This window comes from Fusarium oxysporum, chromosome 8 (assembly GCF_000149955.1).
Source record: "Fusarium oxysporum f. sp. lycopersici 4287 chromosome 8, whole genome shotgun sequence".
NCBI classification, from domain to species: Eukaryota; Fungi; Ascomycota; class Sordariomycetes; order Hypocreales; family Nectriaceae; genus Fusarium; species Fusarium oxysporum.
In genome coordinates, this window is record NC_030993.1 from 699,716 (window position 1) to 724,285 (window position 24,570).

The window sequence follows — 24,570 nt, forward strand, 5'->3', positions numbered from 1 at the left end:
AATACTGGCCATTGCAGCTGTCATGCTCAGCCCCTTGCTAGCAACATCCATTGGTAGTTTAAGAAAGTCAAAACACACCAATACGCCGAGGTTATACCAAGGCTCCCAGATATGGGCATTCAGCTCTACAGCTCTGGTTAGTGCGCCGAGCGAGCCGTTGTTTTGATTGATCTTGAAGTATAGAATGCCAAGCGTGATTTAAAATGAAGGGTTCAAGATTTACTGCGGTTTGCAGGCTCTCATAGGCTCGTTCGTAGTATTCTGTTCTCATGCATGCTCGACTAGGAAGGTACCAGTTCTCCGGGATCGAGCTGTCTAAAAGGTCTTGGAAACTCGGGTTATAAGAGATCTGATGGGCCTCTTTACCTAATTTGACGGAAGTTTTGAGAAGATCCCTCTCTTCCTGACTCGCATTTCCGGAAGAGAATACTTTCGAATAAAGAAGCTTTACAAAGCCCATATCTGCGCTTGCCATGGCAGGTCAGGATATTTGCGCAAGAGACCATACTCATCTGATAAAAGATGCAATGATTCCAAAAACCTAACCCTGCGGATCATGGTCTCCTATGTCTCTTGGTCCACTCCCTTACTAGTCTTTGCTTGCACCACCACAAAGAGATTATGTGTGATATATTTTGCTCCGGGCCTCTCATTGGCATACACAACTAACTGGAGAATCTCTTTAAACGACTGTGACTCTTAGTCACTATTTCTTGGTAGCGGAAGCGAGATACACTTACTTCCCAGGTTCTACAAGCCCGTAGTGACAGTGCCCAGCTTTTCCCGTGTACATCGTCCGGCTAGACGATGTCGAATATGAGATGAAGCGGTATCACTTCAATGACGCTTATAATGTGTCTTAGCTGCACACGAATATCTAGCAGCATTCACCTGGATGAAGTCAGTGAACTGGCGTACTAGTTCAGCCAGGGATACTCCACGTGTTCTTGCCGATTGCTTCAAGCATCTCCCTTGAGCACCTCGCAAGCTACCAACATGTTAGTTAGCGGGCGTTGTTGTTTGGGAGGGATATGCACAGAAGAATAATCTCTTGATATATTTCATAAGATGAAACAAGGTCTTTGCATAGTGAGTAATGAAATTAGCCTGGTGATAGACAACAGCTACACCCCATTCTCACTCCATAGCCTTCAAGCTTTTGTTTATCTCGTTTGCATGCTCTAATTGAGTTTCGCCTGCATACTTATACTCACTTTCAGAGCGCCGATTGCAGTCTATGTATTTGATGCTATATTCAGGATATCCGAGGCATGTCCAGCCATAGCAGTTGCATGCCCTCGATCGCCATTAACTAGGCAGTACCTGTAGCCTGAGGTTATAATGTCAGGAGTCTAGTACTTGTCCTATACATTGGTTAGTCGTCTGGGATCTCCTTTCAGGTTATTAGGAAGCTAAATGTCCCTGCACAATCAGGAGGACATTAATACCAACCATCTGAGATATAACAGCCTCTCATAGTTCCTAAACATCGGCTAATCCGACCAGAGACTAGTGAAGTCTCGTTCAAATGCTGTAAGGTTCTTCCTGGTTTTAAAATGGCCTAGACTGGTTTCTTTGGTTCCCATCTTGTCAGCCATGTACTATAACGGTTGAGCACAGTAGATGACGATGGCTCTGATCTGCTCCAAAGTTTCGCAATCCACATCACACTCGGGTTCCAGGCTCAGGGTGCGTTTCAAGGTACCCCAAAGGATATCAACCTCAGCACGCGAAGCTATTGGACTTACATTGGAGTATCCTTGTAGTTGCGCAGCTCGATAGCGACACGCTCGCAGAGGCCTAACACAGCGATAACGTCGCCGACACCGTATCCAAAAGACATATTCTCGAGTAGAACCTTGAAAATTAGTTTGCGAGGGGAACTTTTCCTCGTGGTGGGTTGCATTCGAATGAGTATTATATATAGCACGGCTGGTTACATCCTCCTTACTTGAAACTTGCGTAACATGGGTATTACATAAATAGTAATCAATCTGTGGCGGTCAGACCACTGGACTAATGTCCCAAAAGTAGAAGCCTCTGTTAGTTAGATAACAGGAAGATAGGGCCTATACCACTTCTCACCCTAAGCAAACTTGGATGCTAGGGGACTAGACATAACTGGCGGTGTTGTGAAGACATCACAGAGATTTCGAAATGAAAGGTTGAGAGAGGCAGGTCGCCATTGTCGAGTCAGAGGATACAAGTTTTGCAGGCCAGCACGCTTGTATCGCAATCCAATCGGGTATTGGAACAGAAAGGCAGACTTCAAAAACCAGCCACAATTCAATTTCCGCATCTGTGGTCAACGTTCGTTGCTACCTGCATGTTTGATAGTCTGGTAGGCCTCCCTGTATTTGTGATATGTACCCTTTTCGGCCGTCTGCTAGGCATTCTTGAATTATATACAGAGTTGATTGGTCACGCCATGGGTCAATCATGCTGGTTGGCGTTTCAATGTTTACTAAGTCCAGAGACCAATGAGGAAACTCGAATTTCTTGTTATGATGCGACCTTGTTTCAACCCATTACGCAATGAAAGTGCACAGTGCTGTCAGCCTTGTTGGCTGCCAACAAAACCGCGCCACGGACCTGATATCGAGGCCCGGAGGTATATAACCCAGTCCAATTCGATCATGGAGCACCATCACTGCCTAGTCTTCCTTTGCATCCTCACCCTATTGCCTACATATAATCCACCATATTACGTCGAGCCTTTTAGACTCTTTGCATCGATCAATTTCACTCCATCTTTCGGAGTCCTTACAACATGTCTCAGCTTTTTGAGCCAAAGCCTGGCCAAGAGAATTTATTTATATTTGACAAAACCCCAACTTATCTTTTTCGACTCCATGTCCCACGGTCAAAGGGCGATACGAGTACCGTGCATGTCATGGCTCCAGCCTTCCTCGGGCGAACGGCATATCATAGGGATGGGTTGCTGTGCGGCAAAGATCTTTTGCAGCTGCCAACTAAAATGGCAACTTCAAGACTCAAAGACCATCTACGTTGGGAGTGCAACTATCTCAACAAGAGTCCCTGCAATCTTATGTCTTGGTCTAGCTCTCTTCTCTTCCTTCTCCAATATGCCTTGCACCGTCACACAACAGACTTTGAACCAAAGCCACAATTCCCAAACATCAAAATCATCATGATTGATACCCGGGACTTCCCAGAACAAACATTCCTTCGCGATCTTGATGCCTTGGAGTGGCTGCATGAAGACCTAGACCCCGAGTTCAAAAGACTTTACAACTATAGAAATGGCCGGTTTTACTTTGGAGAATACCTCACTCAAGGCTATCTGGATATCACAGGCAAGTGTGTGGAGATGACAATGCAGCAACTTGTTGACGGGGGGCTTTTCACCGTTATTTGTCCTGCATTGGATAAGCCACAAAATGATTGGACAGAATGGCCAAAGGCAGTTTGCAACCGCCTTCGAGTCGATATCGCAAGTAACAAAGCTGTGGGTCAAAAGCAAATTCGAACCGCCATCTTCCTGGCTCGAGATTGTGTAGGGGACAGATTTCTTGTGCCTCTTGCACTTATGCTATTGGGACTGCGAAGCCGACAGTCCGACAATGCAGCGATTGCGAACGCCTTCCACTCCCTCTTCACCGGTATGTAAAGCACGCAGTTGAATGAATAGGCACTAACATTAGACCAAGATGAGGAGCTCGGTTTTCGGGGTGTCAAGTATGATCAGTCTTCTGAAAGGATGGAGGAACTCGGAAGATTCCAGGAATTAATGGAAGTCGTTAAAAAACAACAGGATGATAATCCACTGGCCGTAACGACAAGGTTGATGGAAGGACTAGGGCTATCTACCAACGAAATGTCCACCAATCCCACAAAGACCCGTATCTACGTTGGTCCATTTGGCGACGAATAAAATCCAGAACTGATTATGTAGGAAGTTACGAACCTATAATAGATGACAAAGCTGCAAACGATAGTTGGCGCAAACTTCACAAAGATTATAAATATTCGTATAATTATAGGATAAATAATAACGTCAAATTGACTTTATAACCACCATAACAGAAATCTTTATCCTTCTGCCATCGTTAACAGGTACTTTAGTCATAGTAGAAGCGAGAGCAGTGGTTATACACCCAGCAGTACCTGTTGCAGCTAGCTTTGTTGCAGTCAAGACACGCTGGGGCCTCTCCCAAACGTCTATGTTATGTTCTGAGAGACGATGAAGGCGATGGCAGCGCCACAAGTATATACACACACAAAACGTGAGTAACGCCTCGGCTGGATTCATATATGATACCGCAACCAGAAGATTCCCTATACACAGTCCGTTGACGAGAAATGCCGAGTGCCTGTCAGCTTTCGTGGATCAGTGGCTGTCACAGCTTCTGGATATGCTAGTGAGGCACAGAATTGAGTGCGCTTCTTGGCGTTTCTTAATCCGAATATATATGCATTGAATGCGAGTCTTACAGACCGAGGTAGCCAATGAAAGTCGTGGGATAATAATACACAGCCTGGATAACTTACAGGCTATGATTTAGGTCTGTCGATCACTTTTCAATTGGCCGCGAATACTAGCGCTTACACTTGTTTCATCCTACAGTCACTTTTATAATGCTTGCCTCTGTCACATCTTTGTCTTCTTCCCATCTAATCTTCCCTCTAATTCTAAAGATTATCCAGGCTTTGTTAGTTGTCTTCAACCGCGAATATCCTGCAGATTTCTGAGCTGCGATATGGCTTTCTTGGTGTTTCTAGCATCCCTCTTGCTTGTCATGGCATGGTTTGGATGGCAAAGAAATACGAAAAATAACAGCTTTTATGAAACAATACCATGCGTTGGTATTCGAAAAGATGAATGGTTTGCTTGGACTAGAGCACAACTACGTAGCTTTTCAAAAACAGAAGAGTGGATGAAGGAGGGATATGAGAAGGCAAGTAACACATTGCATAAAGACACGGACTAGCTAACCTCTACAAGTACTCACGAAACAACCAACCTTTTATCATTCCTTCATTCCGAAAAGGCAAAGTCCTCATTCTTCCTCCCGCCCAACTAAAAGCTATCTACAACAAGCGCGAGAATGAGCTGAAAGCCCACGATCCAGCTTCAGAAGCTCTGTCATTTGAATGGACAATCCGCAATCGAGAGGTTTACCCGAGCAATTACACTGTCGATGTGATTCGCAAGTGGATTACCAAGAGATTCGACGAGCTTGCAGCCGAGTTGCAGGAGGAACTATGCCTTGCAGTGGATGAGCAGTTCGGCATGAGTCAAGAGTGGAGAGAGGTAAAGCTTTGGCCAGCTGTCCAGAGGATATTTACACGGGGCCTGAACAGAGTTCTTGTGGGCTTTCCATTATGTGAGTTATCCTTCACCCTCGAAAGACCGGCTACTGACGTTAAGAAACTCAGGCAGAGACGAAGCCTTCCTCGAGACTATGCGGCGGTTTGCTATCGACATGCCATTCCAAGGTTTATTCATCACATTGGTTCCGAAAGTCCTCAGGCCAATCTTTGCTCCGTTGATATCATGGAATGCTAGACGGGATACAGAGGCAGGTATCAGATACTGCACTCCGATTATACAAGATTTTCTGGAAGCTAATCGGAATCCTACACAAGAAAAGCCGGTAAGCTGTTTATTTTCGGACTTGGACTGTAGCTTAAGGTCATCCAGATCAACATCCTCCAATGGATCATAGAAGCCAGCGCCGCAACTGGCGATCCATCTCAACTCGATGCCCACCGCATAGGTCATCGAATAATGATCCTCAACTTCAATCTTGTACAAGGTGGATCAATTCCCTTCAGTACCGTTCTCAGCGATACATGCAACGGTAAACACGCAACCTCGACCTTTTCGCAACTCCGTGATGAAGCGACATCTGTTCTGGGTTCTAACAAGACCTGGGATCGCGCCACTATTTCTAAACTCGTTCTCGCCGACTCAGCAATTCGTGAATCAATGCGCTGCTCTAATTTCGGCCTTTTTGCCCTCCCACGTCGCGTCAATTCTCCCGGTATAACTCTCGACAATGGTATTCAAGTTCCGCCCGGTGTTCATATTGAAGTCCCGATGCATAGTATACACATGGACAATAGCTTTTATGCAGATGCAGGTATTTTTAAGCCGTTTCGTTTTGCGGATGGAACTTCCATGTCTCGTTCTGCTGTGACTCTTGACGAGAGCTTTCTTGGGTTTGGGTATGGGAAGAACGCATGCCCCGGGCGATTCTTCGGCTCGCATATCATGAAGGTCGTTCTAGCGTATCTGGTCATGAATTATGATGTGGAGTTTGGATCTGAGGAGCCTCCGATGAAGACGATGTGGGAATATAGAATCCCAAGGGAGAGCACCGCCATCAGGATTCGCAGGAGGGTACAGGCGTGTAACTAGACTTGAGTTTTATAAGGGTAAGGTGGGAGAATGAGCCACGAGTCCTTGACTCCTGGCCGTCACGTTGGTGTGTCCTTGGCAGTCATCGGATTGTTAGTCGGAGTAAAGCGTGGGAAATAAGGCAAACTGATATGGTCCAAGAAAGGCCGTGTTCAATAAACTTCATTTCTTCCGACGAGCGTAATCCATGCCCGCCTACGGATTTTCAAACTCTACAAGTGTTCAGTCACACAGACCCCATATTTGCTTCACTTGTTAGACTACACCTGTTGATTCTCTGATACTAGAGAGCACTTGTTCGTTCTCTGATACTCGATGTGTATGATACATTTGAGTGTCTGCTATCTCCTTGTTCCAATCTTCCAGGTCGCTCCACTATCAACCACCAAGCAGAGAACAAGGATACGAGAGACTAGGGAATGAATATCTGTAACTCGCAAGGAAGCCACCGAGTCCCACTGCGTCCGCTCAGAACCATGTTATACTAGACAGACATCCATCTTTATCATCAGCACGAACAACAGCCAATCCAACTTTCTCATGTAATGTAGTCGCAGGTTTGTTTTTTGTCTGGATTGAATCTCGATCTTCTTCTGTATGAGGTGGTTGCCAGTTCGCCGCCACTTGGTAGGAGCTGGCGAGAAAAAGGGCTTACTAGACGCAGCTGCAGTCATTGTCTGTCCACGTAACAGTGAGCATGTATTGTAGGTCGAATCAGGTTTCAGTGTCAGGAACTCCGATAGAGCCAGCAATTAGATGGCATTCTTGCTGGTTCGGCGTCTGACAGTTGCTCTTTGGGAGCAGATTATCCGATTCAGGATAGACGATATCCAGCTTCCATCCAAATTTCTCCCGGAGTCGTCTCACCCTAGGGAGTGCAATCGCCGCAGGATTATCACGCATTCTAACGACCTTGCAAAACTCGGCGTCAGCATCTTAGTCCTCCGTATCCTCGTCCCAAGGATCAAACATTGTATCCCTGAAGAAGCACTGGGCAAAGTCAACGAGGAAAACCTGGTGTGAGGTTTGGTCGACAGCCACGTTGCGAGGGGCTCTATCACCGAGAACTATGCCCCACTTATTAATCTCTTGTGCTGAGTCGACTGCACGCTGTAGGATAGATGACTATTCTTCTTTGGCCACAGGGGCACAAGGTGCAGCAATGAGATCCCTTAGAGAGTGGCCTGCAATGAATTCGAGTAAGATGCTTTGAATATCAAGGTATTCATCCTACCATGAGTTTTCCTTGGCTATGACGACACGCAAAACAGCACGCTGGAAGACATAAATAAAAAGATAGGTATATTTGTATTTGGTGTCCGACGCTGGATTTCGAGGCAAAGAGAGTCTGCAAATCTACAGGATAGACAATAACATCAAAGTAACCCAAGTTACCGCCATAATAGAACCCGTGACCTTCCCAGCGCTGTTTCCAACCGTTTCGGTCGCTGTAGCCGCAGCAGCCCTGGTTGTAGCTACAGGAGTTACTGTTGCAGCCGGTTTGGTAGCCTGAACCTCGATGCCCGAGACTACACTCGTCGCTGCGCGCACATAAGAGGTTGATGAGAAGGAGCATTGCGACATGATTTTATCAATGTCTGTTTCACGGAATGTTAGCTAGGAGATCAATGTCATATCACACTTCGACCTCTTACCTTCTGTGTCCTTGCTGTTCTGCGCCATGCAGCTCGCGCATAGTCCCATCACGCCCTCGACATCGAAGCTCTTATTCGTACAGATACAAGCCGCTTCGATGGGCTCGTCGTCGTCTTCATGATCAAGAATGACAAGGTCTCGTCTTCTGTCGCTGTGCTTCTCGGGACCCTTGGGGTCAATGTCGCAGGCGTTGGTGAGGTTGACGATGGGCTGGCAGATTGTCTTGCAAGCAGTAGGTACATCATCTGCATTGAGTTCCTCGGAGAATGCAGCAGGAACGAAGGCGACCAAAGCCGCGAGAAGAATTGTAGGATGCATTGTGAAATGAGTTTGTTCGATTAGGGGATTGATAGCTGAGTCTGTTGAGAGATCTGAGTTGAAATGAATGGAAGTTGACCTGGAGAGGAAGAGCCTTATTTATGCTGCATATAGATCTCTCTATAGAAGCCAAAGATCAGCAAGAGTCCAAGCAGTTTGTAGATATCGGTTGAGATCAGCCTTATTAGTGAGGTTTCAGTCGTTTCACAAGTTGAGACAAGCATCATGTCCAAAAATAACTGGAGCTCGATGACATGGGCTACGGAGGTTAGTAAGGTTGATAAGAACATTCTTAAAAATATGAAACTCCAGCTATTAGTTGCAGTTGTTTCAGTAGACCGTTTCAACATATCCCAATTCGAAATGGCTGGTAAAGTGCTGGTGTTATTTTTAGGCGTCCTTGCTTGCTACAAACGGCAACCTGTCACACGATGTCTGAAAGGGGACTGGACGAAACATGCAGGGTCATATTTTCATGTTTCCAACAAAGATTGAGTCTCGGAACATTGCACTACTGCAAAGGGCTAGGAATTATTTAGATCCGATATTCATGCTTAAATCTAGGACAGTTCTGAAGAGTAAAAATAGAAGCACGAATAGGGTCTCGTGAGAGGATTGAAAGCCGGTGTTGGTTGGTCGGAATGATTGATTCTCCGACTTACGCGGCTTCCCCGCAATTTAAGCAACCAGGCATCAGCTAACAAGACCATCTGACCTCGAAACACCAAGAGAAACAAATTTCCTCTTGTTTCTATTCTCGCCATCTCTCCGAGGAAAAAAGGCTGTTGCGCCGTCGATAACATGAAACTCCAGACGGTGCTCCAGGCGCTGTTAATCGCTGGAGTCTCTGGGGAACCCTTGACTAGTGCGCTATGCCCCACTGTACCGAGACCGTTGAACTCTAACAATAGCAGCAGATTCGACCCACGATGCTTCGAGCGGAGACGATGACCCGAGCACACTGAAGAACCGGGGAGGTTGGGTTAACCCAGAGGACTTGGCACCGATGCCGCAGTGTATCGCGCAACAGGATCAGTCCGCTTGGTTGGATGCGATGACAATGTGCACTCGCCATCGATGTACCTCATATTTTATCTTCTGCACGCACTACCAGTGGCTTACTGAACTGAGCTGCCTGAGCGCTGAGTTCTCGCCCAGCATTGTTAAGCGCTACAGCAAGTACTGTAGCAGGTCTATCCTCGCCAAGGCGCAACTCCACCACTGGATTCAGACGACAACTGGTAGAAACTGGCTTGTTGGTGTTGGAGACACGAATAGCTTGCAAAGCCTATCACCCAAAAGTCTGACCGATGGATACGCATCCATAGATATCGCCAATAAAGCGCCAGCATGCCTGAGAGAGTCGCCTTTGGCAGGAACTAAAGAGACGTTCGACCATGTCATCGGTTCCTGCAGCTTCACAGCCACGACACAACATACTGGCAATGCAGCTCGTCCATGGGAATACAGCAGCCGGCGAAACTCTATGACATCTCTCAGTTTCGATACCGCAAGCTACGACCTGACTAGCAGTCACATTCCCGCGGGAGAGTATTTCGACAAAGCCTGTTTTTGCCACACTTTTGCTATGCCCCAGCACGAAGAACCATGCTCAACTTCGAGCCCGAAGGATCTGGAGACACAGCGGCGATGGATGAACAAAACTTGCGGATACACGTGGCATGAGCCGGCGCGACTTCAACCCCGTGACATGATCCCATGGCGATGGAGGATCTACCCCAGATCCACAGAAGACGATTCGAAATGCCCTTCTATTGAATGGAAGCTGATGAGTATCGGCTTGGTCAACTTGGTAACATTCTTTGCTATACTACACGCCAACAAGGCACGACAGAGTGACAGCACCAATTCCCGTCTGCTGTTCTACAATCCTGTAAGATGGATCTTGGGAGGAGTTCTTCTCGGGTGCATTCACCTGCTCGCCAATTTGGCCAACGCAACTATCGTTCAGGCCACCCCTGGCTACGAGGACGTTCCTGCCATCCAGCTCATGTTGCTTTGGTGTTCACTCCCTCGCCTCGTTTGGCTTCCTATATCGGCCCACGGCACCAAGAACTCAGGATTCCAGGACATGACCTCCTCCATGTCTGCAATGTTTGCGGAAGCGATCCTCCAAATCTTTTCATTCTACCACATGTGTTTGACAGTGAACTATGGTCGCATTCACGACTTTTACTTTGGAGCTTTGTCAGGGGCGACAAGGTCACCATTTGCGGCACTCATGTTTGGCGGTGCACTTGTATGGCTGTTCGTTGTGGCAATGATGGCTGTGCCAGTCATCCGGACGATAAGAACTCACGACAAGCTCAGTGAGAAAGAAGATGGTGTATCGAGCGCGGATACAAAGGAGTGGACGACCCCAAAGGAGGAGGAATGTCTATTACCGAAGTCGCACACGCAACCTGAAGGACACAACTACGGTACCCTTCCAACCGAAGTCGAGTCTCTTGATCCGTCTATGAGACGTTATTCACAACTTCACATGGCCATGGCCATGGGAGTACCTTTCCTTTGGCTTGCGCAATGGCTATTCTGGGCCGGGTTTATTGGACTGAGCTCACGTGATTTCTGCCTTCCAGCGCTAGAGACTCTGACAGGTGTTTGGCTAGCCTCCTCTTTGGGAAGCGTCGTTATTAGATCTTATCTGTAATTCTGTAGACAGCAAACGTCGCCGGAAATTAACTTGGCCTTTCTGATATAAAGCGTCGTTGCACCTTAGACAAGTTGGAACTATAAACAGTGCTTAGGCGCTCATGATAGCTCCTCGTCTCTGGAACCGTTGAAGGAAGATATGGAGTTTGTTTAGGCGATTGTGTTAATGAATCTATAGGGGGGGAACTAATGGATAAGTCGGCTGTCAAACGCCGTGAGTGGAATGTTGGGCATTCTTCAAGAGACGCCACCCACGAGCCGAGGGCCTTCTCATAATTGAAAATGAAGAAACAGCTGTCTTTTATGCGCCTACAGCAACTATCACCACAGCGATGGTAAGACTCACCATGCCGACTTAGTGGCCTTTGCAGTCCCATTGAAAATTAAGGCGCCTAACCCCCCGAGTTTCCCATTGATCATTGGCGGGGCGATTCGCCAACGATTGTAATATCTTCATCGATCCCTGATCTGAGACATGGAAACACGATAAAAATCCCTCTTCTAACTCCCAACGGCCAAGATATTGAAGGTTTCATAGTAATCTACAACGGCTGAACGGCTCTTAAGCTACCGAATTTGACGTAGTGGGGTCTAGACCAGATACTATCCAAGGCAATGCAGGGACAATTTGATTGTTCCCTTGCAGATTCTTGCAATCCACACGAACAGTCCCTGATCCAGTTTCACTGCCAGATCGGATTGCTGTGCCGACTATAGGCAAACTACATTCCATACAATCATCGATACGAACTTGAAACGAGGGGTTTAAGTGCTCTCAGCCCGATGCAGGAGAAATTATCTGCATATATAAAATGTCTTACAGCACGGACCTGCATGCCAACCACTGCCTGCAACATCCCATTTGGATAGGCAACGTGTTTGAAATAGCACTTTAAAGTCCCGAGTATTTACAACTTTCATTGTCCGCAGATTCTGTCCTAGCTCTCCATCACACTCACTTTTACATTCATTTCTCCATTCGTTTCTAGTCACTCTTTAATCATGCGTCTTTCGTCCAGCCTCGGCCTCCTCTTGGCCTGTGCCTCGGGTGCGTTCGGCCAGGTCCAGCAGCTCCACCATTTCAAGAGGTTCACCAACTCCAGCACCTCTGCTATTGAGACGCAGACGCCCACCTCTTCTATTGAGACTGCCACCTCCGTCGAGGCCACCACCACGAGCGCTTCTCCATCAGCCTTGGCGACCATTGCGCTCAATCTCAAAGACTTCACGCTGGGTCCGGGTGCTTCTTTCTACCCACCGCCTGATGGCGACAGTATGTGAGTATCACTTTCAATCCGCCATGGACCCATGGTAGTAACCCCTCTGATACGTTTTAATATAGTCTTTTACGTCCCGTACCCAGGGATGGCTCTTCTCTTGAAGATGGCTCTTCTCTTGACCGTCGCCAGATCATCAACCCCCGTCCCTTTACACCACCAAACATCTCCATTACCTTTGTCCGCTTCACACCCCCTCCTACTGTTGTTTACGGCCCAGTTTACCTCACTTGCAGTAATTCCTTGCCTTGTGTTGGTTCCGAGTGTGCCGCATTATTTTTCGGCAACAGCAAGCGGGACTTGCTCCACAAGCGGGACGTGCCTTGCGTTTTTCAAGTTCTCGTCGATGACGAGATTGTATCTCAGGAACCAATAACCGGAACAGGCACCCTTAACCTTGCTACTAACCCATTTGCCTTGAAACCTGATTACAAGTTCACATTCCAACAGCAATGTGGTAGCGTGCTTATCCCGGTTATCCTCCAAGGTGTTAACCTTATTGAAGCGCCCGGCAAAACTTCAACTCCTATCCCTACAGTAACCGTTGCACCCGGTACTGCCACAACTGAGAGTTCTGTCGAGACCACCGGAGTTGTCGTCACCACCAACTCTGAGGGCGAGACAGTCACCCTCACTGAAGCTACTGGCACTGCCTCTTCTGGTGCTGCTGGTTTCACCACCAATTCTGATGGCGAGACAGTCACCCTCACTGAAGCTACTGGCATTGCCTCTTCTGGTGCTGCTGGCTTCACCACCAATTCTGAGGGCGAAACTGTTTCCCTTACTGAGACTGCTGCCACCAACTCTAAGGGTGAGACAGTCTTCCCTACAACTACTACCGGCGCCGCCTCTTCTTCTACTGCCACCTCTGTGCCAGGCTTTCCTGGTAGTATTCTCGATTTTACTCTCTTCGGATGCGTTGGCTCTACTGCTGGCTTCCCTACCTTCACTTCTGCCGAGACCAGCGAGCGCATGGATCTTGACGTCTGCGGCAGGCTCTGTGCTGGACGTGCTTACTTTGGTGTCTACGATACAACCTGCTACTGCGGTGATGAGCTTGGCGACGATGCTAGCCGGGTTAACCTTGGCGAGTGCGACATTGAGTGCCCCGGAGACGACAGCCAGTTCTGCGGTGGTGACTCCTCCGCTAGGAGGCTTCGTGCTCGTCAGAACGTCCCAAGCAACCGCCTTCTCACAGTCTATGCTGCTCCCCAGGATGTTGTAGTCACCGATTCTGTCACTCAAACTGTGACTGAGGAGCAGACCATCGTTACCACGTTCACCACTACTGTTACTGGAGCTTCCACCACAGCCGTTGAGGCTATTACCACCACTCTGGTTTGCGTCAATGGCCAATGCTTCCCTAGCGCTTCTACTGTCTACATTTTCGTTGAGCTTAACGGCAGCGACTGTGATGGTCAATGGGTGTTCATTTCTGTGCCTTGCCCTGGCGGCCACAAATACGTTCCCCAGTTCTGCTCAGGTGGCAACTGTGCCAGCCTTCAGGTGTATAAACCTCAGCAATGTCATGACTGGTATAACTACGACTCTTTCTTTGTTGCTTCTGATTGTGCTGCCTGTTCCCAAGGCATTCAATACCTGCCTTGGCAGAACTCTTGGGGTACACCAGATAGGTGCAATAATCAGGTTCCTGCTTGCACTGGACACAGCTGCCCGTCCAAGCACCAGGGTGTTGCTCCTCATGGTGGAAACTGGAACTCGAACTCGACTATTCCCCATGGAGGTTCCAACGGTGGTTCCAACGGCGGCTCCGGCGGTTCTAGCTCTGGCTCAAGCTCAAACCCCAATGGTGGCTCCAATGCCGGTTCCAATGCCGGTTCCAACGCCGGTTCTAACGGAGGCTCTGGAGGTTCTGGCTCTAGCTCAAACCCGAGCGCCAATGGAGGTTCTAGCAGTGGTTCTAATGCTGCCCCTGGCTCTGAGGGTGCTTACCCTAGCACTATCACTGTTAGCAGTGCTAGCAAGCAAGCTATGAATGTGCTGGTTTTTCTTAGTGTATTTATGGCTTTTCTTTAAAGAGTATATGTTTTAATTGATTAGGGAATTAGCTTTCTATTTCTTTTAAGCTTTTAAAATATTTAATTATAATCTAACAATGAAACCTTTAACCAATCTTAATTATTCTCAAGAGGCGTTTATAAGTAGTGCATATACTGGCTTTTATCGGATTGAGCTCTGATGATTTCTGATTCGTTGGAGGCGATTCTCAAGAGTGTTTGGTTGGCTTCGTCATTGAAAGGCGTTATTACTAGATCATATTTGTAGATAGGGAGCGTATTTGGTGAATCATTCCGCTGTCAAGAAACAGCAGATTTACCTTACAATTATATTCATCGTCCTTTCACAAGACACTTAAGCTTAAGTTATGCTTATTTATATGATCATTCGTCTGGTCAGAGACGCCCCGACGACGCTAAGCTCAAAGTGGCGCCAGTTGGTCCTCTGTGACCTAAGCTGAAAGCATAGTTGGTGATCCTTGGGGTCAGCGACCTACGAAACAAAGAGATTGAAACACGTGGGCACCACGAGACAAAGAAATTACCCAGTGGCGCAACCACCAACGTGCATTCGTATATGCTCATGATCTCAGCCGCAATATATAAAGCCATCGCCCAGCACTACCTTGACTGAGATTTACTACTCTACTTCACAGCCTCGTATTTTATCGTCACCATGGGTCAAGATGAAGTCGGTTTGGAGGTCCTCCCCCCTCCTCCAGGTTACTCAGCCTCAAACCAAGATGATGGTTTTATCATGCCGGCATCTTTCACCATCCACAAACAAGGCGATTCCGAGGTCAAGTTCAACATACGCGGCAACTCCGGCAGCACACCGCTTTCGATCGCATGCACATACAAAAACACAGACGACGATTTCGAGGCAAGAGTAAATCTCCTCCCACGAAAAGATGAAAACGCATCGCCACTAGCAACAGTAAAATACTCCCGCCACAGCGCCGAACTAGAATTCACCAACACTTCTCCTCCTTCAAATATTACCATGTACTATCGTCTTTTAGGCGATAGAAACGCAACGCATTCTTTTAACGTCAACACACCGCAGCGCACGGGTTTTGAGTGGAGGAATCTTGGCGATGGTGAGGGATGGAAATTGTACATGGGTTCCAGACCTGAAGTGCTAGCGATAGGTACTTTGAATATGGGGTCTGATAAACCTACGCGATTTGAGTTTACGGATTGGGAGATGGCGAAGGAATTGGATGAGCAGTGCAAGCTGGTGGTTATTGCGTCGTGGTTGAGGATCTGGGATAAAGTGAGGATTCAATTTAGACGGTCGCCTGATGAAGGGGAGACGGAGATGATATTATGTAGCTGCGGCTTGTGTGTAATTCTGTAGCGCCGCCGCTTTAGGAATATTTATACCAGGTACTTCAACGCATAAAACAAGCCTGAGATGGATATATCGTTGATCCGCCCCGCTGATATCGTCTTGTAGAGAGAAATCTAGCGAAAATATACAACCAATCAGCAGACCCGGAAGTCACTCCGTGGTGCCGCCCCTGATCGACATTAACAAACCCATCTCCCCATGACGCAACAATTTGCAAATCCCCCTTCAACACGAACAAATCCATCCATGAAACCCTACCAAGCACACAATAAGTCCGTGCATTAAGTTATCGAGTAATCACTGCGATCCTACCATGAACTATCCTGCACTTTTACCCCGCGCTCCAACCAGTCTATCAAACGAAGCAGTCCCTACTCCCGCACCCAAAAGACGCGCTGTTGCAGTAGCTTGCGACGCGTGCAGGAGTCGGAAAGTCAGGGTACGTCCGTCTCCGCGAGTCGGTGAAGTTATGCTTACTATATGTAGTGCACGGGCGAGTGTCCGACATGTGCTGCGTGTCAGCGCCGTGGAGGTGAATGCCACTACGCTGACATTGCTAATGACCGCGAAACACACTCAAACCAACTTAAAAAGAGGGTTAAAGAGTTGGAGGATGAGAATAGAAGCTTTAGAGCTTTGTTTCAGAGTTTGAGGAAGCCAGGTGGAGGAACGAATCAGGAGATATTGCGGAGGATACAGGCTGGTGATGATTTCGGAACGGTCATTGAGCACGCTCGAGACCTGGGGAAGCGCAAGAGATCCCCGTCGCCAAATTTACGGGCAAGACAACGGCCATCGGAATGGACGACGATACGTGGCATTTTGCCCAGAACCCCGATTGCTTCTTCTGCAGCAGTCGACCCCATCGTGCTACCTACTCACGCTTCAACGCCTCCCCATCCCCTTCCTTCACCCCCCATCAATACGCCTACTTCTCCAAAGGATGCTATCCTAGGCCTCTTAGCGCTCTCCCAAGACGGGAAACCAGATCTTATCCTGCTCAATGAAGCTCGTCCCAAAGAGCACTGCGATCTTCGTCTGAACGAGCTTTCCGTCTCGTACTGGACACGCGTGCCGATAAGCAACAGATCTGCGTCGACGCTCATCTCCACGTTTCTCGAGACAGACAACTCTGTTGTTGGATTCATCGACAAAGATTTGTTCCTTACAGATCTGGTACAGCATAACCCGACTTTCTGCTCTGCTTTTCTCGTTAGCTCAATACTGTACCTCGCTTGCGTAAGCTTAACAAATTACTCTCTTGTCTCTTTGTTTTCCCTTACTAACATGTAAGCAGTTTGCTCACACCGCGTCCGATGATAGAGCAGCCACTCTCGCACACAGCTTCTTCAATGACTCGGAGCGACTATACCGTGTGGAGAAGTTATCGGATAGTCTGACGACCCTAGCAGCCATCAACATTTTTAGCTTAGGGTGCTTCTCTCATGGAAAGGGTAAGTTAGGCCAGGATCTTCTTTTATCAGCATATGAGATGGGGAAGCGAATGGATCTTTATGGTCTTGATCTAAGTAGCCCAGAGGTGAGGGGGTTCCAGAAGCTATCCTCTAGCCATCCACTGCCACAGGCCTCCTGGGGGACTTTCAATTGGCTGACGGATGTGAACTCGAGTTTTACTCCATGATTTCATCACAACTTCCTCTAAGAATGCACTCGCTGAGTATGCAAAATTCACATCAAAAACCTTGAGCACTTCAAGCAGGAACTTTACTCTGTGCACGTGGACTACGTGTTTGAACATCTAAGTTTTCTGAACCATCCCATGCGGGCTATAAAGCCAGACGATGGTCCAGCAAAATTAAATTCCGTCCTTCACCATTATTCTCAACTCTGACGTACTTCCATGATCAAACCCCCATCGGCTATCACTGCATTTAAGTTCTCTGTGGTGATATAAGCTCTCAGCCACAAGTCTCAACTGCAAATAACACATCTGGCTCACAACTTAGACATTATACCAAAATGTCTAACCAATTGCTATAGTATAAGACTGATATTATAAAAACCTAAAAGATGACTCAATTGCCCGCCGTCACGGGGTATAAGAAGGTGCTTCTGATCCGTCCCCCAAGACGATCCAACTCAGCACCAGGAAAATCGAGGATCCTGCGAGGCAACATCAATGCCATGGAATCCCTTCAGATACAACAGCCTTGTGGATCCCAACATCACACACAAGTCTACATTTCGACGTCCAGGTCGGTATAGTCAATGACCTAATCGAGCTCTATAAGAACGCCCAGCACCCCAGCAAACGACTGGCACACTTGGCCACTGTCTCCAGAACATGGCAACGCTTGGTGGAGGAGCATACTTTTCAGGACTTAAGACTAACTGTGGGTGACCTTGCCGTCTTCCAAAAGTACGCCCACTCAGAGCGGCGACCCTTTGTCAAATCCATCATCCTCAGAGTCAGTGGAGGCCTCGTCTGGCCCGGGTCCGTCGACTAGACTATCTTGCCAGATTTTTTCTCTAGCGTAATTATGTCCACTACCGCTATTGAGTCTATACACATAGAGGAATGGGGGAGTGGATTTGGCATCTGCAGTAATCGTGGTATGTATTTCCCTCCTCAGCTCTTAGTTTTCTTTATGCCAACACTTCACAGCTTTCTCGACACCGTTTACGTTACCAAGTTCAGTGAAACAACTTTCTTATTTCCACAGCGTTAGTCAGTACCCCCAAATGAATCTCGGATCACCAAATACGGAGCTACTGGACCACATTTCGCAAGCCTCGGACCATCTTGAACATATCGCCGTGTCTTATGCTATCAGCGCACGCGACTTCTTTGATCACTGCAAAAAAGTGGAAGTAGAGTTTAAGGAGCTCAAAACCCTGGTACTGACCTATCATTTCGACGGAACTTCTGACCATGCGCTCCTGATAACTGCTGCAGAAGCCGCCAAGAGAATGCCTGCGCTCGAGATGCTGGAAATATGGAGGTGCGAGATATCAAGACTGGGGGTTGCTTTTTCCGAACGGGAAGCTCATATCTTTGGCTACAAGAAGCTCGACCCAGGCAAGGGTCGGATTACCTGGACGAGCAGCGGGAATCATAGGCTCCCTGCATGCGTACGCAACGCCTGGAAGAATGTCTTGACTGGTGGGCAGAGCCGCACACTTGAGGTCAAGGAGCATCATTTGCCCCAGGACCTTCGTATGAAGCTTACCAAAACTTTCCCGCATTTGATGCTAAAAGAGCAGATCCTGCGTGATGTATCCAGGAAACAGGCCTTGATATTCAACATGTGATCCAGATGTCTGGTTCGCTGGTAGCTTAGTTCTGCATGACAGTCATAAGCTTTCAACCATAGAGCTCAGCTGCAAATTACAAATTTAGCTCACATTTTTGACATCGTGCCACATAAAGGTCACAAAATTAGTTTCATTTTTTTTCCTCTCGGCGCATCAAAAGTCTGTGGCCAAGATCTTATGAGTTATCATCACCACGTAAAACTTGGCTGATACAACGTTGATTTCTGATTTATTTGCCCCCCTCAAGGAAACTAAGTTCTGTGTGGTGATGATAGACTCTCAATCACATGTCTTAACGGCGAATAGCACATCTCCCTTCAAGGAAAGATATTATGACACGTGTACCTGAGTCATCCAGGGGATTATTCGGAGGCCTTTTATGGGTGTTATGGATATATACATAGGCATTCTCCAATAGTCTGCATAGGTTACAATGTGCGCCAGATTTTTTAGTTGCAGTTGAGACTTGTGGCCGAGAGCTTATATCACCACAGAGCACTTAGGACATAAATTCACGTAATGTGTTTGAGGAGTATCCTACGAAAGACCTGCAGCTTCTTTTTCTTTTCTCCTTTCAAACGATCAGTCCTTTCTAGTAAAAAACCACTCGATATCCCAGAGTAACAACCTTCTTTCTTATTCTTCACTTTTCAATATATCCATCCTTTTACCCCGATATTCTCAGTACATGGTACCATGGGCTCTCCCACAACACTCGCTGTGCACGATACAGCGCCTCGCACGAGGCTCTCTCTCGATATCCAATTATACATCATCGAGACTTTGATAAAGACATACAAGGAATCGGAGAAACCTCATTTTCGCCTATCAACCTTTGCTCGTGTATCCAAAACGTGGCAAATTGTTATTGAAAAGGAAACATTTAAGCATATAACAATCACATCACGCGATCTAGACTCCTTCAAGCGTCATGTTCGATCCTATCGGAAACCACTTGTCAAGCACATTCTTCTCGAGGTCTTATATAACTGTCCCCATGGTGGCCACGATGACCAGGTACAGTTTTCGAAAGCGGTACACGCTCTTTGGCGTATTCTCTCAAGATGGAAGACAAACCATGTTACAGTGGAGCTGGGTATCATCTCTCCTACAGCAAGGAGCTTTATGCAGCTGGATGATCAATTCGGCTCCGGCCACAATCGCCTCAACCCTTTTGCGAACCTTTCATTACGCCATGAGGATCTCCACATATATTGGGGCATTCTTAGAGAGTATTTCTTAGGGAGAGAACCTCTTAGCTTCGACCGAACTTCCTTGCCACAACGAGGAGCCACGAGTTTGCCTAACGTTGATGCTATCGCTGAGCTGGTTATTCGAAGAAAATACCATCCAAACATCTCTCCAATAACTCTATATGAGATCATCTCTTCTACTCCTTGTGTTGAATATATTCACCTGGAGAGGTGGTGTTATGGCAATCCTGGTCAAGACAGAAAATGGGATTTCAGTATGTATTTCTCTTTTCCCCACTTCTAACCTCTATGATGTTGACATATAGTAGCTTTCCAGCGGTCTGGGTTTCTAGTGCCACATTCAACAAAACGGTTGACCTATTTTGAAGAATTCCATACCGCATATCACCAGTGGGCTGGGGCAATGGTACTGCCACGATCGAACAAAACCCTTCTGGACTCAATATTCCACGCCGCGGATCGCCTTGAGCATATTGCAGTTTCATATGCTTTCGATGCACGAACGTTCTTTGATCGCCTCACAGACACGGAGTTCAAAGCATTGAAGACTCTCGCACTTACATCTTCTTTCGATAACACCACTGAGTATCTCTTTATTAATGCTGCAGAAGCAGTAAAGAAAATGCATGCTCTCAAGATTCTGGAGATCTGGAATTTCGAAGGTGGTCAAGCTGACGTTTTCCGCTACGTGAGGCTGGACCGATACCAGGGTCAAATCACTTGGCAGAGCACCAAGGACCGCGAGATCTCTTCGACTGTGGAAAGGAGTTGGAGAAATCTGTTGAGGAGAGGCCAGTTTGGGTTCGATGTCAAATGTAGCAATTTTCCGATGGAGATGGAAAGTCTTCATGATCTTCTCCCACATCTAAAGTTGGGGGAGCAAATTCTTCGTAATGTCACACAACGGTAGACATGGGTCTGAAAGCCTATAATCACCACAGAGAACTCGGTTAGAAACTCCTACCTGTACTGGCTTCTTCAAGTTACTGTTTTCTGCGGTATCACTGCGCAATAAAATTGTCACTGAGTTCTTTTTGTTCCAAACGATGTTTGCATATTATGTATTAATGACTATACTGACATTGAACATCCAAGACAGTGCGACTAATAACATGAATCTCCACATCTAAACCCATGCTCTATGTACTAGCGCCAAAGATCTCCATCGCTTAGTTGGGAAGGTTGGCAGGGGTATATGACTGATCAGGCTTAACAACCTTTCCGCTCGAAACCTGCTTGTCGGTATAAGCAGGCCAGACGATCTGTCGCTTGGAAGAAACAACAGAGAAAGTAGTGAATCCGTTTCCAGGGCCGAATTGGCCGCTCCAGCCAGAGGTGATAGTGAAGTCACCGCACTTGACCGGTCCTCCGTTGCGCTGAGACGCCTTGCTGCCCTTGACAACGTACTTGCAGCCGGTGGCGGCACCCTTGTGGGTGTCGATCTTGAAGTTCCAGGTGCAGGAGCTGTCGTCCTTGGCGCAGCTTCGCTGCATGTTTTCGATGGTCCATTGAGGGCTGGCGGCCATCATGTTGACGGCGGGAGCTGGGGCAGCGGAGACGCTGGTGGCCAGGATGGCGGCGAGACAGGCGAGAGAGAACTGCATGATGATGGTTGAGGTTGTTTGGTGTTCTGGAAGATGTTAGTGTCTGGGAGCTAGACTTGATTGAGGTCGCTTACTATTAAGGTAGTTGAGTGTTGGTAGCGATTGTGATTGAAGCGAGTGAAGAGTGATTGAGTTGAAGCTGATGAGAAAACAATTTACCAGCAGTGCATCGTCTTCCTTATATAGTTTTTTCTCTCACGGAATGTAACATTTCAATCATGAGACAATTATATGGCCTTTCGCAGTATACGAGTTTGAGGCTCTGAAGTCCATGGCATGACAGATCGGCCATGAGAATCTCGAAGGGTCCATTCAAGCCATGGTGCCGCTCCGCCCGAGCTACGACCCTGAATTACCACGCTAAATCCCCAAGTTAAGCCTTCACGTGGCCAAAGACCAGAGTCTTGTATGGAGCTATAGCATGATCCACCCAGAAGTGGTTAGGTTCAGCTCGTATTTCCCGTGAGACAACCAGTTAGAACCGTAGCTATTTTTGGCCAAGAGCCTAGTCCCCTTGCAGGCAAACCACGGGGACTTTAAGTGATTGTTCGTATTGTTCACCGATCATTCCACGCCGTAGATTATCGAAAAGGCTTGTCCCGATGCGTGGGAAACTTGCTCAGAATAGGGCTATTTCTGAATACTACGTTCCAATTAATGACGCCGTGGCTGGGGAATAGATCGTTTATTTCGGAACATCGGCATCCACCGTGTCAGGGGTCAAGGGTCTCGGGTTTACCCGCTCCCCCAGATTTAGCCTTTTTTTGCTACCCTGTAACGTTACAACTGCTTTGGCTCTATGTCACGTTGGCTTATGGATGAGGAAAATGCCGTACTGCGTTCGACTTTGCAGCAAGTTACAATTGCCGGTGATGGTAGCTTGTAAATACGGCTTGTCCGGAAGACGAACAGCTTACGGGCAACAGGAAGTGGACTCAGGTAGGGGAGCAATCGTCCTTTTTGGAGTGCATGATGCAGGGAACATAATAGGGATAAATTTTCTCAAATCATAAACAAGTTTAATCAGTTAATAGGGCGAAGTAAATGTCCACGCACTTATTCGGTGATTGAGCCTCACCATTTAGGGTTAAGCATATCTCGCAAGACATTTCTGAGACATCGTTGGCGGAGCCGTTGCTCCGTTTGTGTCTAGGGTGGCTGCTGTGAGCATTCCAAGTCTCAAAGACTGGTTCAGCTCAAACCCGAGCAAGCCGCCTTCACCGCCAAAAACTTCAACCCAATAAATTGCCCATAGATATTTCCAGTCTAAACTTGCTTGTTGGCCGCAACGGCAGTCCGGATTTCTCATAAGCCATGTCGATCATTCTCGCCTGTGCAATGCTGTCCTCCTGGTCAACCCAGAGTCCAGATCTCTGTTTTCCGCGAACGCGATTCACGAACTGCTCCAGTTGATGGCGAAATGATGACCAAAATGGCTCACTCGGCTGGTCGACATTGGCGTCTTTGAACGTATAGACCTTCTTGGACTGCTTGACTGTCCATTTCTTCAAGTCTTTCTCATTCGTCTCGTCCCGAATGGTGTACTCGTCCACGATATCAATGCGGTGCCAAAAGGATGATATAAGGAAGTTGCTGATGCTTAGCTTCCTGCGCGTCCACTTAGTCTGTCCTTTCGGAAGTGTCATATCCTCCAACTTGATTTCTTTATGACACACCGATATGTTGAATGTTGGCAAAGTGGTAACTGATGCTCGCGCATTGATTACAGCATTTCCAATCCGTCCACCATGAAAGCGAAAACGGACCTCAGTAGATTCGTCGGAGAGATCGACGGGAGGAGGATTACTCCTAATTCTGCACGTAACACATTCCTTAGGCTCGTCACCCATGATCTGACGCAGTGCATACATAGGATATGTGCCTAGATGAAGCATAGTCCCACCACCTAAATTATACTCGAGCTGTGCGTTTCCCTTGGGTATGATATACGATGGTAACTCTGCGACAGAGTCGACAGTTTGTATGTTCTCATGGTCAACCAAGCTGAGGAAGTATTGCCAACTCGGCTGGAAGCGAAAGTGCATTGCTTCGAGAAGAACAGGTGCATTGGGCTGTCGTAGCAGTGGCGACCGGAATAGCATCTCTGCCTCGGCTGCATTGACTGTGGCTGGCTTTTCAAGTAGTACATGCTTTCCTTTGGCGATTGCTTTGATTGCCCATTCGTAGTGTAAGCTAGCGACAAGGGGGATATATACAGCATCGATGGAGGGGTCATCGAGGATTGCTACGTAGACAAAGTTAGCTGGATAAAGAACAATAGTTTAATGTGAGTGTGTACCTTGGTAGCTGTCGAACGCGTGAGGAATATTATGCTTTTTGGCATATGCCTCGGCCTTATCTTTCTGACGAGCCGCTACAGCATGGATCTCAACATCCGGGTGAGATTTCGCTGGAGCGATCAAAGCGTTTGCACTTGTAAACCGTCAGTATTAATGACTAGAATCTCGAAATAACATGGCTAGTTACGCAATATTTGCTGCACCAAGAATTCCGAACTTGATAGGGTTGGTGTTCTTTGGTGGTTCTGGGGGAGAGTAGGCCTGCCAATTACGGCGGAGGAAGCCAAGGACTGAGGACATGATGATAATGAGTCAACCTATGCAGCATGAGCCTGATGATTATGGAAATGATTATGGCATTAAATGGGCTCTTTATAACAATTCATACTTCCATTGTCGACAAACATGTCTCTTGCTTTGCGTAGTTCATCTTACAAGACCTGACCATTTTACCAATCTGAGCCTAGCTCCAAACTCCTTCTGGTGTCGTGAACC

The 24,570-nt window shown here is 47.4% G+C and overlaps 12 protein-coding genes across 13 annotated transcripts; 8 read left to right on the forward strand and 4 right to left on the reverse strand.

Moving 5' to 3' along the window:
• Nucleotides 1-2,657: 2,657 nt before the first annotated feature.
• On the forward strand, nt 2,658-3,980 carry FOXG_18428 (uncharacterized protein). Its single transcript, XM_018398509.1, has 2 exons — nt 2,658-3,623; nt 3,672-3,980. Exons 1-2 carry the CDS (start codon nt 2,771-2,773, stop codon nt 3,893-3,895), a joined length of 1,077 nt encoding a protein of 358 aa, XP_018236622.1. The 5' UTR covers nt 2,658-2,770; the 3' UTR covers nt 3,896-3,980.
• Nucleotides 3,981-4,839: 859 nt separating this feature from the next.
• On the forward strand, nt 4,840-6,432 carry FOXG_18429 (uncharacterized protein; the record flags this gene model as incomplete). Its single annotated transcript, XM_018398510.1, has 4 exons — nt 4,840-4,872; nt 4,967-5,348; nt 5,401-5,618; nt 5,666-6,432. The coding sequence occupies 4 exons, from the start codon at nt 4,840-4,842 to the stop codon at nt 6,383-6,385; spliced, it is 1,353 nt and encodes a 450-aa protein (XP_018236623.1). The 3' UTR covers nt 6,386-6,432.
• An 895-nt stretch (nt 6,433-7,327) lies between these two features.
• FOXG_02899 (uncharacterized protein) lies at nt 7,328-7,507 on the reverse strand (the record flags this gene model as incomplete). The annotated part of the gene is made up of 1 exon (XM_018380366.1): nt 7,328-7,507. A coding segment is annotated over one exon (180 nt), but the record flags the coding sequence as incomplete, so codon positions are not given.
• A 192-nt stretch (nt 7,508-7,699) lies between these two features.
• Nucleotides 7,700-8,471, reverse strand: FOXG_02900 (uncharacterized protein). Its single transcript, XM_018380367.1, has 2 exons — nt 8,041-8,471; nt 7,700-7,983 (listed from the first exon to the last, which is right to left on the reverse strand). The coding sequence occupies exons 1-2, from the start codon at nt 8,357-8,359 to the stop codon at nt 7,742-7,744; spliced, it is 561 nt and encodes a 186-aa protein (XP_018236625.1). The 5' UTR covers nt 8,360-8,471; the 3' UTR covers nt 7,700-7,741.
• A 584-nt stretch (nt 8,472-9,055) lies between these two features.
• Nucleotides 9,056-11,426, forward strand: FOXG_02901 (uncharacterized protein). Of its 2 annotated transcripts, none has more exons than XM_018380369.1 (2): nt 9,056-9,224; nt 9,277-11,426. In XM_018380369.1, exons 1-2 carry the CDS (start codon nt 9,161-9,163, stop codon nt 11,028-11,030), a joined length of 1,818 nt encoding a protein of 605 aa, XP_018236627.1. In that variant the 5' UTR covers nt 9,056-9,160; the 3' UTR covers nt 11,031-11,426. The 2 variants fall into 2 exon arrangements, with proteins under 2 accessions (XP_018236627.1, XP_018236626.1); XM_018380368.1 differs by having other exon boundaries at nt 9,078-9,224; nt 9,274-11,118.
• A 510-nt stretch (nt 11,427-11,936) lies between these two features.
• FOXG_02902 (uncharacterized protein) lies at nt 11,937-14,431 on the forward strand. The gene is made up of 2 exons (XM_018380370.1): nt 11,937-12,309; nt 12,375-14,431. Exons 1-2 carry the CDS (start codon nt 12,035-12,037, stop codon nt 14,344-14,346), a joined length of 2,247 nt encoding a protein of 748 aa, XP_018236628.1. The 5' UTR covers nt 11,937-12,034; the 3' UTR covers nt 14,347-14,431.
• A 514-nt stretch (nt 14,432-14,945) lies between these two features.
• On the forward strand, nt 14,946-15,867 carry FOXG_02903 (uncharacterized protein). Its single transcript, XM_018380371.1, has one exon. The coding sequence runs from the start codon at nt 15,004-15,006 to the stop codon at nt 15,685-15,687; it is 684 nt and encodes a 227-aa protein (XP_018236629.1). The 5' UTR covers nt 14,946-15,003; the 3' UTR covers nt 15,688-15,867.
• A 37-nt stretch (nt 15,868-15,904) lies between these two features.
• Nucleotides 15,905-17,546, forward strand: FOXG_02904 (uncharacterized protein). Its single transcript, XM_018380372.1, has 3 exons — nt 15,905-16,120; nt 16,168-16,920; nt 16,979-17,546. The coding sequence occupies exons 1-3, from the start codon at nt 15,995-15,997 to the stop codon at nt 17,321-17,323; spliced, it is 1,224 nt and encodes a 407-aa protein (XP_018236630.1). The 5' UTR covers nt 15,905-15,994; the 3' UTR covers nt 17,324-17,546.
• An 838-nt stretch (nt 17,547-18,384) lies between these two features.
• FOXG_02905 (uncharacterized protein) lies at nt 18,385-18,954 on the forward strand (the record flags this gene model as incomplete). The annotated part of the gene is made up of 1 exon (XM_018380373.1): nt 18,385-18,954. One exon carries the CDS (start codon nt 18,385-18,387, stop codon nt 18,952-18,954), a length of 570 nt encoding a protein of 189 aa, XP_018236631.1.
• A 699-nt stretch (nt 18,955-19,653) lies between these two features.
• On the forward strand, nt 19,654-21,081 carry FOXG_18430 (uncharacterized protein; the record flags this gene model as incomplete). Its single annotated transcript, XM_018398511.1, has 2 exons — nt 19,654-20,425; nt 20,480-21,081. The coding sequence occupies 2 exons, from the start codon at nt 19,654-19,656 to the stop codon at nt 21,079-21,081; spliced, it is 1,374 nt and encodes a 457-aa protein (XP_018236632.1).
• FOXG_02906 (uncharacterized protein) lies at nt 20,812-22,077 on the reverse strand. Its single transcript, XM_018380374.1, has 2 exons — nt 21,850-22,077; nt 20,812-21,801 (listed from the first exon to the last, which is right to left on the reverse strand). Exon 2 carries the CDS (start codon nt 21,773-21,775, stop codon nt 21,341-21,343), a length of 435 nt encoding a protein of 144 aa, XP_018236633.1. The 5' UTR covers nt 21,776-21,801; nt 21,850-22,077; the 3' UTR covers nt 20,812-21,340.
• Nucleotides 22,078-22,723: 646 nt separating this feature from the next.
• Nucleotides 22,724-24,375, reverse strand: FOXG_02907 (uncharacterized protein; the record flags this gene model as incomplete). Its single annotated transcript, XM_018380375.1, has 3 exons — nt 22,724-24,020; nt 24,075-24,208; nt 24,263-24,375. 3 exons carry the CDS (start codon nt 24,373-24,375, stop codon nt 23,008-23,010), a joined length of 1,260 nt encoding a protein of 419 aa, XP_018236634.1. The 3' UTR covers nt 22,724-23,007.
• Nucleotides 24,376-24,570: the final 195 nt, after the last annotated feature.

Bases quoted from the DNA above. Each gene is read 5' to 3' on its own strand.
- FOXG_18428 (XM_018398509.1), top strand. From the start codon at position 2,771: ATGTCTCAGCTTTTTGAGCCAAAGCCTGGCCAAGAGAATTTATTTATA. The intron at 3,624-3,671 runs GTATGTAAAGCA...CATTAGACCAAG, and splicing joins CTTCCACTCCCTCTTCACCG to ATGAGGAGCTCGGTTTTCGG.
- FOXG_02900 (XM_018380367.1), bottom strand. From the start codon at position 8,359: ATGCATCCTACAATTCTTCTCGCGGCTTTGGTCGCCTTCGTTCCTGCT. The intron at 7,984-8,040 runs GTAAGAGGTCGA...TCCGTGAAACAG, and splicing joins GAACAGCAAGGACACAGAAG to ACATTGATAAAATCATGTCG.
- FOXG_02901 (XM_018380368.1), top strand. From the start codon at position 9,161: ATGAAACTCCAGACGGTGCTCCAGGCGCTGTTAATCGCTGGAGTCTCT. The intron at 9,225-9,273 runs GTGCGCTATGCC...TAACAATAGCAG, and splicing joins CTCTGGGGAACCCTTGACTA to CAGATTCGACCCACGATGCT.
- FOXG_02902 (XM_018380370.1), top strand. From the start codon at position 12,035: ATGCGTCTTTCGTCCAGCCTCGGCCTCCTCTTGGCCTGTGCCTCGGGT. The intron at 12,310-12,374 runs GTGAGTATCACT...GTTTTAATATAG, and splicing joins CCGCCTGATGGCGACAGTAT to TCTTTTACGTCCCGTACCCA.
- FOXG_02903 (XM_018380371.1), top strand. From the start codon at position 15,004: ATGGGTCAAGATGAAGTCGGTTTGGAGGTCCTCCCCCCTCCTCCAGGT.
- FOXG_02904 (XM_018380372.1), top strand. From the start codon at position 15,995: ATGAACTATCCTGCACTTTTACCCCGCGCTCCAACCAGTCTATCAAAC. The intron at 16,121-16,167 runs GTACGTCCGTCT...TACTATATGTAG, and splicing joins GCAGGAGTCGGAAAGTCAGG to TGCACGGGCGAGTGTCCGAC. The intron at 16,921-16,978 runs GTAAGCTTAACA...ACATGTAAGCAG, and splicing joins CAATACTGTACCTCGCTTGC to TTTGCTCACACCGCGTCCGA.
- FOXG_02906 (XM_018380374.1), bottom strand. From the start codon at position 21,775: ATGCAGTTCTCTCTCGCCTGTCTCGCCGCCATCCTGGCCACCAGCGTC.